The 14,169-nt window shown below is 41.6% G+C and overlaps 2 protein-coding genes and 1 long non-coding RNA gene across 3 annotated transcripts in view; 2 read left to right on the top strand and 1 right to left on the bottom strand.

The window, feature by feature from the left end:
- The window catches only part of LOC308394419 (mitogen-activated protein kinase kinase kinase kinase 2-like), an 83,316-nt gene extending 81,900 nt beyond the window's left edge, over nucleotides 1-1,416 (bottom strand). Inside the window, exons 1-2 of the mRNA XM_080878736.1 lie at nucleotides 418-1,416; nucleotides 283-338 (exon numbers count right to left, since the gene is read on the bottom strand). Coding sequence (XP_080734862.1) covers nucleotides 283-338; nucleotides 418-511 — 150 coding nt within the window. The 5' untranslated portion in view covers nucleotides 512-1,416. The remainder of the gene's footprint in view (nucleotides 1-282; nucleotides 339-417) is intronic.
- LOC308393807 (uncharacterized protein) overlaps nucleotides 1-14,169 on the top strand; it is an 810,936-nt gene that overhangs the window by 462,816 nt on the left and 333,951 nt on the right. The gene's annotated exons all lie outside the window — the stretch shown is intronic.
- LOC308394601 overlaps nucleotides 1-14,169 on the top strand; it is a 50,038-nt gene that overhangs the window by 20,382 nt on the left and 15,487 nt on the right. The gene's annotated exons all lie outside the window — the stretch shown is intronic.

Genomic DNA, 14,169 nt, shown 5'->3' with positions numbered 1-14,169 from the left:
GGAAGCTGTTTCTACAGGATCCTGATGGACACTCAAAGCTTTCATAAAATGTTCTCATTAGTTGTTTGCAGCAGAATATCACCTGATGTGAACCAAAACAACAAAAGTGCTCTGCACATGTGTGTGAGACTACAGATTCTAGAATCAGAACTGCTGATTTCATTACTCTGAACTTTTAAAGGCAGGTTTTGTATCTGAGAGCAGGGACACTTGCTGTGTTCAGTGTGACTCGTCTCTGCAGAAGGTCAGGGCTCTGATAGTTGCAGTTAGCGGGTGACTTACTGGGCAGGTGGATCCTGAGTGTCTGTTGGAGTCAGGGTTCATTATGGTCCTGGTTGCTACTGGAAATAAAGAAACAAAAGGAGGGTGTGATGTTCAGGAAGTACAGACTGTAGCTCAGCAGGTAGAATTACTAACTGGAAGGTTGGAGGTTTGATCCCTGGCTGCTCCAGTCTGCACGCCACGGTATCCTTGGGCAAGATGTGGAACCCCGACTTGCTCTCCGATGCATCCATCATAGTGTCATTGTTAGAAAAAGAAGTGCTTGTGTGAATGAAGCACGCTGTATAAAATGCTTTGACTGCTCATACAGAAAAGCAGCTCATAAGAACTGGTTCATTTTCCAGATAATTCCACTATTAAGACAACAGACATTTGGGAGGCTTTCTCTGAGAGTAACACTGAAAGTCTTGCTGCTCCTCCACAAAATGAACTTCAGATTAAAGACACAGCTCAGCTAAACACAACTCAAACTAATCTACACTATTTTTCTTTATTACGCAGCGTTTTTATAACTATTTCCAGATGTTTCTAAAGATGAAAACAGAATTAAACTCCAGCCTGATGCGTTTCTGAGGTTCCTGACTCTGACCGTCCCTCAAACGCCTCTCTGGGCGTTTCCTTCCGTCGCTTTTACTTTCGCTTTCGTGAATGTTGTGGCGCAGTTGATCGTCTTATTAAATTCAGTTCTTTGCATTCTTTTGGCGGCGAAGAAAAACTGGGCTCAAAGTGGTCAAACTCAAAAAATGATCTTTATTTTACATTCCCGGGAACGGAGAACTGTTAGGCGCTATCATGCACCCACAGCTCTGAAAAAAAAATCACAAGCTGCATGTGTATATATATTTCTGCTACGTCACATATAGTTTCGATCAAAACAACTCCTTACATAGTAGCAGTTGATGACAATGACAGCTGCAGAGTTTGTGTCTGATGTATTAAGTATGAAACACTGTTGGGCTAAAATCTGGTCAGAATGAATCCAGGTGCAGGTGTGTCAGTTTAGGACCACTGGACTAACATCCAAGTGCTCACAATATAAAGTGTATTCTGTAGTAACATCCTGGTGTTGCAGCAACAGTCCCACATGGAAACGTCAACACTCAAACTCAAAATCTCTTTTTGTCAACAATAAAATGACAGCAGACCAATTTGATCAAAGTTGGTAAAAAGCTTCAGAAATTAGTAAAATATTAAAAAGTGTCTTGATGCTCAATCATCCAGCAAATCCCCAAAAAGTTGATTCTGTTCATCTGGATGTTTTCAGCAGCATGGATCAGTGTGAGGACAGAGAGGAGGGAGTCCCTCCCTCTAAAAGCACTCTGTGTGGGGAACATGAGAGCCAGACCAAAGCTCAGAGGTGAGATGACCATCTCTAACTGTCCATGACTCTTCTCCATGTCACAGCTCAGCACTCACATCACTGCTTCATCATTATTCACACTCATACCTCTGTGTGTGTTGTTTTAAAGCCCAGAGCTGTGGGGCGTACCAGGCTCAGCTGGACATAACCCTGAAACTAATCCAGAGCCTGGACCTGAACCCAGCTGTGTTTCCTTAAAGAGCAACAGGTCGAAGGGTGCTGTTGTAAACTTTAACAAAAGACTGTTATGTGACAAAGAGTAAGCACATTATTTTTATGAGATTGTTCATCATGTCTTTAATTTAATATTTCCAGTTTTTCGTTCCTGTCTCATGAAGCTGTGACATTTATTGTTTTTCTTTTAGGATCAATAAGAGGCCAGAATCTCCTGGACCTGAACCCAGCTGTGTTTCTTTAAAGAGCAACGTGTCGAAGGATGCTGTTATAGACTTTAAAGGCTGTTCTTCTGCTGCTGAGAGGTAATGTGTGTCTAGATGTTGTTCCTGACTCTGTATTTCTGAATAAATCGTCATGTTTTATATCAGCTCAGCTCTTTTTCACACATTTCTATGTTGGTATGTGAAGCGGTGTGTGTTGGAGTGTTTCCACAAACACAGCAGTCAGAGTGGAAAGAGTGGATGTTGTAGGAGGTGTTTGTGTAGTGAAGAGGCTGAGTGTCTGTAGGACTCCAGCTGCTCCAGCAGGTGTCTCCTTTGTGCTTTGCTTCAAACACAGTGTAGGGAGGAGCTTCCACTCAGGTGTTTCAGGTGTTGCTGGATGGAGGAGGACAAATAGTTTTTCCCTTCAGTGACACTTCAGCAGCTCAATGTTCTGGGAGATGTTTGTCTTTATGAAGGTTTATGGATTCTTGTTCTTACTTTGGTTAAACTGAGCAATACATTTTCCATCTAACATTTAAAGTAAATTTCCAGGTGAATAAAAGATCTGCAGCTGCAGCCTCTGTGATGTTTCACAGTCTGAAAGTAACAAATTCAACCAGAGTTCAAACAAAGGCTTAATATACGTGTGTGTTTGATATAATGCCAACAAGTACAAACAGGTGTTCTTACAGCTCTTAATCACAGAGCTCTGATAAGTCTGGTGACTTTCACACTCAGCAATTTTGCTGCCTTTTATTTTATATTGGCCTTTTTAAAGCCCTTCAAAGTCTCCCACATTCATACAGAGCTTTTATCACCAAACTCCTTTACAGTCCTTCTCCTCTCACACACGATCACACGACTGATTTGTCTGCAGCAGCTGTGTTACTGCTAGTATTTTATTATGTGTGTAATCTCCTCATATTGTTCCTGTGGTTTAGTTTGACTTCCTTCTGCAAACTCAGCTGCTCTGTTGCTGATACACGTCTCCATGAATATGATTGATCAGATGCTGCCAACACCATGTGTTTCATGTGAGCGCTCAGCTGAAACCCTGGGTTGACTTATCGAGTTAATAACAAGCTTCACGTGACTGTGAATGCTAAAGTGAATCCAGATAAAGGAAAGAGACCCTGCTAATGTTGGACTCACTTCTTAGTGTAGATCCCAGGAGGAAGTTCAACATAGCCATTCTTTGTGCTAGCGCGACCAAACCTGAGAGCACAGTGCAGGATAATGATCATCATCTGTCTCTGTCAAGGACATTTAAACTCCACAAATAACAAACATAATTATATTTGATCATTAAAAATATGTTTTCACTTAAAAAAGCATGAGCACACTGGTGGATTACAGAAACATGAAAACTCGTTAACAGTAAAGTTAATTTAGGTGTAAACAAAGTGTCAAACATACTGAAGTAGAAGGACTGATGTTTGTGTTAAAATACCCTCTTAAAGCTGAAATACTGATTCAGCTTCTTTACTCAAGTAAAGGTAAAAGAGTACAGGCTCTGAAATGTACTCACAGTATTAAAGTAAAAACGCCATCTTTGAAGGAAATTTCTGCCAGTTTTTGAGCAAAGTTACCTGAATTTCTACCTCCAACATTAATATGAGAAAATTATCTGAACTTTTATTCTAATGAATTTAATCAGCTTGAACATTTTGTAGCACAAAAGTAGAAAAAACTCAAAGGGAATCAAAAATAGCTCCGTTTGCTGTTGCCTGCATTGTAGATGGGCAGCTTTGCCTCAACACCTAAACAGGAAAATGAGTTTAGTCAAGTATTAAAGTGGGATTGAAGAGGTGAGGAAACCAGAGATCAGGTGTTGTGGTGCAGCATGGTCACAAGAATCATTTAGAAATGGGTCAAAATATTTTCTCTTCTAGATTTTTTGCACACAGTCTGATGTGCTGCTGCTCTGAGGTTTACTGCTCTCTGTGCACTTAGAAAACTGTGAGGTACAAGTAGATTTGACACAAGTTATGATGGCTGATTTCCATATAACGGTGGAATACAGGGACTTAATCGTTAAGTTAGAAGAAAGTTTGAAGCCTAATCTTGAAAGTAGAGATAGTGTCTGTCTCCTGAATCCAAACTGGAAGCTGGTTCCACAGAAGAGGGGCCTGAAAACTGAAGGCTCTGCCTCCCATTCTACTTTTAAATACTCTAGGAACAACAAGTAGGCCTGCAGAGCGAGAGCGAAGTGCTCTAATAGGGTGATATGGTACTACAAGGTCATTAAGATAAGATGGGGCCTGATTATTTAAGACCTTGTATGTGAGGAGCAGGATTTTGAATTCTGGATTTAACAGGAAGCCAATGAAGGGAAGCCAAAACAGGAGAAATCTGCTCTCTCTTTCTAGTCCCTGTCAGGACTCTTGCTGCAGCATTTTGGATCAGCTGAAGGCTTTTCAGTGAGTTTTTTGGACATCCTGATAATAATGAATTACAGTCGTCCAGCCTGGAAGTAATAAATGCATGAACTAGTTTTTCAGCGTCACTCTGAGACAGGATATTTCTAACTTTAGAGATGTTGCACAAATGGAAGAAAGCAGTCTTACATATTTGTTTAATATGTGCATTGAAGGACATGTCCTGGTCAAAAATGACTCCAAGGTTCCTCACAGCGTTACTGGAGGCCAAGGTAATGCCATCCAGAGTAAGAATCTGCTTAGAGACCATATTTCTAAGCTTTTCAGGGCCGAGTACAATAACCTCAGTTTGATCTGAATTAAGAAGCAGAAAGTTAGCGGCCATCCAGGTCTTTATGTCTTTAAGACATTCCTGCAGTTTAACTCATTGGTGTGTGTTATCTGGCTTCATGGACAGATAGAGCTGGGTGTGCTATGTCTTCTGATGAGGCTTCCTTGGTGATTTTAACATCCATGTCTGCTGTGACTTTAAACTTCTGGTCAAGGACTTTTTAAATATTATTGACTCTTTTAACTTGACCCAGTGGGTTACTGGTCCCACTCATGAAAAAGGTCACACACTAGACTTGGAGGTTTTCCACGGGTGGGATGTGTGCGTCACTGAAATATCTGAGTTGGGCATCTCTGATCATTTTCCTGTGTTGTTCACTCTGACACTGCGCTGCTCAGTAGATAAGCCGTACGGCTGGGTCTAGGGATGCTTTTTAAGTAAAGGTTTAACTACAGCCAGCTAGGGATGGGTACCGTTTACATTTGAAAACCTGCTAAATCAGAATCAGTTGCTGATGACGGCTTTTTTCTTTTACATCAATCACATATAACCTTAACTCAAAGTGAACATAGACTTGATTGCTCAGATCAGCCAATTCAAAATGCTAATTCAATCAACTCTGAGTTCATGGCTAGACTCAGTTTGTTGGCCCTGCACCTTAAAACTATTTCCTGTTTGTCCTTCATGTTTTTTGGATATTGTTTTCACATCTTATGTCACGGCTAGCGGGGCGAGCCATGTTGAATTTAATAAAGGACCCAAGATGCCGACACTGCTGTGAAGTGAGTGAGCTTTATTGAAACGGTGAAGTGCAGTGGAGATGGCCTGTGCAGAAGCTAAGATAACCTCTACTGAAAAAAACAAAAAACTAACCTGAAACCTTAAACGGAGGCACGGGGAGACAACACAGACGAACCAGCAACAAGCAGGAGAAAACAAAGAGCTCATATACACAAAAGAGCCATCAGGGAATGAGAAAAGGGAGACACAGCAGGATTCATTGGACATAACCAGACAAGGGGAAGCAAAAGTAGACACACTAACATAGGACATGGCCTTGTCAAAATAAAATAGGAAGTGAACAGAGACACAATACTAACACAGTACAGAGGGAACACAGAAACCAAAACCTCAGAACTAGAAAATCTTAATCAGAATGAAATTGTAACAAAAGACAATAACAATCAAAACAAAACTACTGAGTCCACAGACTCGGGACATACATCGGCTCAAACTGTGGTCATAAATATTTTGTACTTGTAAATCTGACTGTGGAGTTGTGAACTGAGTTTTGTAACATTGTGAAACAAAATATCTGGAAAGTTCATGTTTTTGCATTCATTGATTTGTGTGTGTAATAAATGTAAGAAACATTAGAACTACTTTTGCTGACACAAAGTTTGGCGAGCACTGCAAGTTGTCCCTTTAAACCAGTCACTGATATAAAGAGAGCACCTTGTTCCAGGGCATCTGAGCATGGAGGGAAAGCTTTATGCAGGAGATGGTAAGAGCTGTTGGGACTAAAGAAACTGAGCGGAAAAATACAGACATCTGGAAACTGAGTTGTTAATTCTCAGTGGGATCAGCAGGACTAGCAAAGCTTCACCATGACAGTCATCTGATTGACTGAACCCATCCAAACATCACTTCATGGACCTTTAGCTTGTGTCTGTGTGTGGACAGACATAACATGAGCTAATTATACATTACTCCTCCACAGAGTGGACCAGCAGAGAGCAGAGGTTTCCACTGGTCAGTCTGCACAGCAACATCAAACACACCTGGACTCTGTGGTTATGGTTTGTAGTACTACGTTTACATTTGTTCTTTTCAGTCACCTCTATGCTGCACTTTGTGGACCAGAGGATTGTCAGTGTGTCCAACATAAGTCAGAGTTTGGGCTCCATGATTTCAGTCAGATTGGGGTGACTGTAGCTCAGGAGGGGAGCAGGTCAGCTACTAGTCAGAAGGTTTGTGAATCAAACCCTGGCTGGCAAATGTACTGGGTAACGTACTAAACCCAAGCTGCCCTCTGATGCATCCATCAGAGTGTGAAAGAAAGTATTTAAGCATAGAACAATGTGCTTGGTTGAATGAGGCATGTTGTATAAAATGCTTTGTGTGCACAGAGTATCAAAGAGAGCTATATAAGAACCAGTCCATTTACCACTGGGTAATTCATATAGTCTTCTTTTCCAGCGGCTGGAGAAACACATCACAACATTTGTGAAGAATGAGCTGGAGAAAATCAAGAAGGTTCTGTGTCCAGATCACCCAGAAACCATAAAAAGCCAGAAGGAGGATGAGGAGATATTTGAAGGTGAGGATGAAGATGAAAGAAAGAGCTGCAGAGAAGCATTTCTGAAGATCACACTCCACTTCTTGAGGAGACTTAAGCAGCATGAGATGGCTGACCATCTGCAGAGCAGTAAGAGAATTTCTCTAAAGACTGAATATTGATCTTTCCTAATAGCTCAAGAAATGGACCAATAGACATTCATCCTTTCAGGGTACTGAAAGGCTATGATATTTATTATATAGTCAAAGGAGCTTGCAAAGAAAAGCGTCTGGACTTCTTTAGAGGTCTACTTGAAGACGTTTCACCTCTCATCCGAGAAGCTTCTTCAGTTCTAAGGTCAAATGGTGGAGAGTCCCAGATATAAACCTAGTGGGAGTATCCCCCCACAGAGGGATAAAAGGACCCCCTGATGATCCTCTAATCACCTGAGCCAAGGTGTGAAACTGGGTGTGGGTCCCAATCAGCCAGAGTTTCGGGTGAGTTCATTGTGAAACCTGGCCCCACCTTATCATGTCCAAAATATTTGGGACAGAGAGGACAGATGGTTTGAAAGAGGAGTGAAAGAAGCCATCTATGTCCACTGTGAGCGACCATCTTTGAACAGAGGCGGTGGTTTACAACACCAACTCTCTGCCATCTATAATCCAGTTTTGAGATCCCTTCCCAGACGCCTTAACGCCCACTCACATCCTGGGCCATCTGACCTCAGGAATTCGCATGATAAGGTGGGGCCAGGTTTTATAATGAACTCACCCGAAACTCTGGCTGATTGGGACCCACACCCAGTTTCACACCTTGGCTCAGGCGATTAGAGGATCATCAGGGGGTCCTTTTGTCCCTCTGTGGGGGGTTACTCCCACTAGGTTTAAATCTGGGACTCTCCACCATTTGACCTTAGAACTGAAGAAGCTTCTCGGATGAGAGGTGAAACGTCTTCAAGCAACTTAAAGAAGTCCAGACGCTTTTCTTTGCAAGCTCCTTTGACTACGATGACCTGGATGACTGAGAACCTTCACAGACATATTTATTACATAATATTATTTTCTGAATTTCTTACTTTCAGAATTTGCTCCACTCTGTAAACGTGAACTTAAAGCCCAACTGAAGAAGAAGTTCCAGAGTGTGTTTGAGGGCATCGCTAAAGCAGGAAGCCCAACCCTCCTGAATCAGATCTACACAGAGCTCTACATCACAGAGGGAGGGACTGCAGAGGTCAATGATGAACATGAGGTCAGGCAGATCGAAACAGCATCCAGGAAACCAGACAGACCAGAAACAACAATCAGACAAGAAGACATCTTTAAAGCCTCACCTGGAAGAGACGAACCAATCAGAACAGTGCTGACAAAGGGAGTGGCTGGCATTGGGAAAACAGTCTTAACACAGAAATACAGCCTGGACTGGGCTGAAGACAAAGCCAACCAGGACATCCAGTTCATATTTCCATTCACTTTCAGAGAGCTGAATGTGCTGAAAGAGGAAAAGTTCAGCTTGGTGGAACTTGTTCATCACTTCTTTAATCAAACTAACGAATCAGGAATCTGCAGGCTTGAAGACTTCCAGGTTGTGTTCATACTTGATGGTCTGGATGAGTGTCGACTTAATTTGGACTTCAACAAAACTAAAATCCTGACTGAAACAAGAAAGTCCACCTCATTGGATGAGCTGCTGACAAACCTCATCAGAGGGAACCTGCTCCCTTCTGCTCGCATTTGGATAACAACACGACCTGCAGCAGCCAATCAGATCCCTCCTCAGTGTGTCGACATGGTGACAGAGGTCAGAGGGTTCACTGACCCGCAGAAGGAGGAGTACTTCAGGAAGAGATTCAGAGATAAGAAGCAGGCCAGCAGGATCATCTCCCACATCAAGAAAGCTCGAAGCCTCCACATCATGTGTCACATCCCAGTCTTCTGCTGGATCACTGCTACAGTTCTGGAGGATGTGCTGGAAACCAGAGAGGGAGGAGAGCTGCCCAAGACCCTGACTGAGATGTACATCCACTTCCTGGTGGTTCAGGCCAAAGTCAAGAGGATCAAATATGATGGAGGATCTGAGACAGATCCACACTGGAGTCCAGAGAGCAGGAAGATGATTGAGTCTCTGGGAAAACTGGCTTTTGATCAGCTGCAGAAAGGAAACCTGATCTTCTATGAACCAGACCTGACAGAGTGTGGCATCGATATCAGAGCAGCCTCAGTGTACTCAGGAGTGTTCACACAGATCTTTAAAGAGGAGAAACAACTGTACCAGAACAAGGTGTTCTGCTTTGTTCATCTCAGTGTTCAGGAGTTTCTGGCTGCTCTTCATGTCCACCTGACCTTCATCAACTCTGGACTCAATCTGCTGGAAGAGCAACAAACAAGCTCTCAGACAGAGAAATACTTCTACCAGTGTGCTGTGGACAAGGCCTTACAGAGCCCCAATGGACACCTGGACTTGTTCCTTCGTTTTCTCTTGGGTCTGAAGACTAATCAAACTCATTTGCAAGGCCTGATGACACAGACAGGAAGTAGCTCACAGACCAATCAAGAAGCAGTTCAGTACATCAAGGAGAAGCTCAGTGAGAATCTGTCTGCAGAGAAAAGCATCAATCTGTTTCACTGTCTGAATGAACTGAATGATCGTTCTCTAGTGGAGGAGATCCAACAGTCCCTGAGATCAGGAAGTCTCTCCACAGATAAACTGTCTCCTGCTCAGTGGTCAGCTCTGGTCTTCATCTTACTGTCATCAGAAAAAGATCTGGATGTGTTTGACCTGAAGAAATACTTTGCTTCAGAGGAGGCTCTTCTGAGGCTGCTGCCAGTGGTCAAAGCCTCTAAAAAAGCTCTGTAAGTTATAAAGTTTTTATTATTTAATTTGGTTGGTATGTTATGGAAAACACACTGCCATGAACTTCTGTTTTGTTTTTGTCAAAATCACTGTAATATAATCACTGTACCTTTATATACACGTGACTTGTATTAATGCTGCTGCCCTCTTCTGGCTAAAGTGTAATTATGTTCTTGTTATTAGGGAGGATTTGAGAGTAACATGCCAAGTGAGTCAGCACCTTCGCTTTAGCTTAAAATATCCAAATTCTTATGTCATCAGTTATAGTTGCATGTATTCATTATCATAATTTAACCTTTAATATTGATGTCTTAAAATTATTTTGAGTAAACTAATGTTAAGGTTCAAATATTGGGGAAGGAGAGTACAAACAACCATGGTCCAGAACTTGGTCAAACAATTTTAATGAAATACACGCGTGGGAAGACCAGCTCCGTTCGCAGACCGGGCTGATCTCCGACTTAATCAAAGCATAAACAGATATTTTATACCATCAGGGCTTGAATTTAATGACGCCCTCTCATACGTCACAAACAGAATATATGCATACGTCAAATCAAAACCACAATGACTTTTAACACAGTTTAAAAGAACATTATCTCCTATCTTCATGGCAGGTACTTCCTGTCACTGCCGGATGCTCGCTTATCATCTTGACACATCAGCAGCAGTTCTGCGACAAACTGCTCTTTTGCAACCCCGAGCAAAACATGATTAAACTTCCACCTATAAATGATTCTCTTTAACTAAGTGTGTGCCTCGTCCTTAAAGGCTCCTCAAAATAACCTGCACTTAGACTCTGCTTTCGGTTTCAGTTCTGCAAAAGACACACTCTTCAAACCTGCAACTTCCTGTCAGCCTGCAACTTAGTCTTTCTGAAAGACACACATTGTTTAAACATCTGAATGCAATATCAATTCTGTAGATTATATTATTAATGCAATGGTAATGATGATGATTATTAACAATAGCAGCAAAATATCTCTCCAATCTCAATACTCCCTCTCTCGACCTCTGGAACACCAGAGGTCACAATACATTGTGTTGGGTCACTCCTCGGCCCACTCAGCTGCTTCCATGTCCATCCATGGCATCATGGACATCGGGGTCACCACTCCCGCTCTGACCCTCTCTAGCTGTCCTCTGGCTCAGCAAATCAGACAACCTCATGTCATCTAAGTGGTCCAGTAATAAACACCAGCTCCCCCTCGAGAACACTCCATGCATAAGATTAGGTTTTTTCTGCGTCCCTCTCTTGTGGTCCATCATGCCTCGGGCCTCCAGGATCCTCACCCCCCTGTGGTCGCCGAGATCTTCTGCAAAGCAAACCAAACACCTTTTCCTGCACCTCCCTAACTTATCATCTTTGGGACTCTTTAATCAAAAGCCTGATCCTAATTATCTTCTTGACTTATTGACTTGTATTTATATATATTCTTCAACGTTACTCATCATTTTAAAACTCTTAAAACGCTGCTTTCACGTCCCTGCATGCGTTTCCTGTCGCTTGCCTTATCTAATCATCAACATCCTGTACACAGAACTCTCGCTGCTGCAAGGCCTCCACTCTGACCTAGAATCTCCTTTCACAAGAAAATCATTATAAGCGCCTATTCTACTAAAAGATCCAAAAAAAAACAACAACCACTTTAATCAATTAAGTTTAAACATATAAGCAATTACTCCTGCATACATTTTATCACAGCTAAACGCTGCCTTGAAAGAACTCCTGTGTGTTAACACTAACTTCATTTTAAAACTCACATTTCCTATGTTATAACCTGTTTTTGGTACAGCCTTTTTATTTCATCTTGCTCCTTTGATGTAACAATACCTTCTCATTCTAGTTTATCAGACTTAACCAAAATATATGCTTTCCTTCCTTTGGTCCTTCTCTAAAGCAAGAAACTCCTATTCAGTTCCTCTTTTCTGTCACTTGTTACAGGGCCAGCTCAAGTTCAGTTAAACGCTAAATTAATTTGAGGCCTTTTGCCTGGAATCAATACTGTCATGTGTGTTTATGGACTCTGTGTCTGTAAGCGTGTGCAATCCTTCAATAACTCATATCATCCTCACAGTAGATTGGCTAATCATAGCGCTAGCCAAAGGCTCGTGACCCACAAGAGACGAATTGAGCCACAACTCCCTTAAAGGCACAAAATGCAATATGTATAAAAAGTCATTTCTACGTATAAGCTCTCCCCTTTATCCTAAAAATAAATCTATGTAATATCTGTATGTGTGTCTTCTATTCATTAATGTAATTGTCAGTTATTTTCTCTCTTTATTTTACCTTCTTTTTGTTTACCTCTTTGTTTGTGACGTGGACATCCCTAAACCATCCTGAGTTCCGGCTTCAATTTCAACCCAATTGTACCCTCTATTCTCGCAGTCGAACTCGTCTGGGCTTCACCTTCCCACTGGCCCCTGTGCCCTTCTCTTAGTGTCCTTTGTTGTCTTGTGATCCCCAGCAAACACAGTCTGTTTCTTCTCTGTTTCCGTTGCTCTTTTCAGTATTTTCCTTTTAGATTAAATCCCAGCCTGGCAAAATATCCCATTCAGTGTCTTTAAACAGTTATGTCACACTGTTCTTACCAGCCTGCAGTTCACTGTGCATTTTCCATCACGTGCTTTTCTTCCATGCTGCTGCTGGTATCGTCAGTGTAGTTTCAGTTGCACTGTCTTTTGCCTGCTGTTAATTCTTGAAGTCCACGATGTTCTGTCGGTCTTCATCAGGGGATTAACTGTCCTATGAGCTTCTTCTCAGGATCGGGACAAGTGGGAGGTCAAGCTGTAAAATTTTAAGCCAAAATCTGGCCTGTTTTCCTCCCAATTCTGTTAATCAATGGTTTTGTACTCAAGATTCTAGGTTGAAAGAAGTCCACCTGTATTGACACACTAAAGCATACAATTAATATCCTTTTCATTTCTTTTCTTAAAACCTCCATTTGCTTCATCTGCCTGGAGTTTAACTCGTATGTTTCTCTCTCTGTGTGCTCACTTGTCACAGTCAGTTCCTTTTATGGGCATGCAAAGTTCCTGTCACACACACCATTTCCTGTCAACCTTGCAGCTGCTCAGAACCATATTTTCTGTTTCTATCTCTCCTGTTTTGTTTTTTTTACAGGCTAATAAAACTCTTGTTTTACTAAGTCTTGATCTAAAACAATTCACCCTTATTTCACGCACACACTTCTAAATATACTAAATTCTTTGCGTTTGTCAGATCGTCTCACACACACACCGCCTTTTCTCTCACACTTCCACTTCTGCACTCACTCTATCAACTTTCATAGTGTTATTATTATTTATTATTTTGTACAAATCACACCCAATCACTCAAAACCTGCTACTCACAGCATTCACACACTTAAACTGTGACAAGAGTTGAGGAATATACTCACAACACGCTTTCCTAAGAGTATTTCAGACATGCCTTTCATAATCAGAAAGAGCAAGTCAAAGAAAACAATTGAAACCTCTATTAATTCTGACAGCACACACATAGAATAGAAAAAATAAAACACACCAGCATTTATTGCTGATGAGAGGTTACTCCTAAAAGTAATATGTTAGTCTTAAATATATACAGTGCACTCACTATATTTATATATCAAAACTCAGTCAATTACTATACATCCACTACGGCAACTCAAAACTTTATTTATAGCCCTCTAATGAACATAAATGGCGTCTTAAACACACACTCAACAATGTTTGCAGCAGTATTTGTAAAACCAACTGTGGTTTAAACAGTTCACTGCTGACTAATTTGCATTTTCACACTCACACACACACAGTCTAAAAATAGCTCCAGCACTGCCTCAGACTCCTTTCACACAGAGATCTCTTATTTTATATTACAAAGACGTCTTATATTTACAACCACTGTCACATCTGTCAGCTTTAGCGCCTAAACAATTTCGACAAATTTGAGTTAACGGTCCAACCGATAAAGTCCAACTTTTTTGTGATCAATTAACCAGTATCTGTCCAACAGTTTCTGGCCTCATCTCTAAAATCCCTAACTCAATTTAAAAGCGTCAACCAACCCAAACTTTGCCTGAAGCTCTATTTTTGGCATTTCACAGCCAAGGCTTACCCCGAAGTTTTAAGTTAAAGTTACACGCCCGAAGTCCAACTTCTGCTGGCCAAAAAAGCGCAGACTACCGTTCCAAACGGTAAGGAGACTCTAACTCCTAGTTATTCTGGAGTGCCCCAAGCTCCACAGTGACCAACTGACTATCCCTCTTTGAGGACAATGCCTAAGCGTCCTTGGCATTGGCAAGCGTTACCTCTGAGCACTG

Source organism: Rhamphochromis sp. 'chilingali' (assembly GCF_963969265.1).
Source record: "Rhamphochromis sp. 'chilingali' genome assembly, chromosome: 1".
NCBI classification, from domain to species: Eukaryota; Metazoa; Chordata; class Actinopteri; order Cichliformes; family Cichlidae; genus Rhamphochromis; species Rhamphochromis sp. 'chilingali'.
The sequence above is the reverse complement of the archived record's forward strand: the minus strand, read 5'-3'. Positions and strand labels throughout refer to the sequence as shown.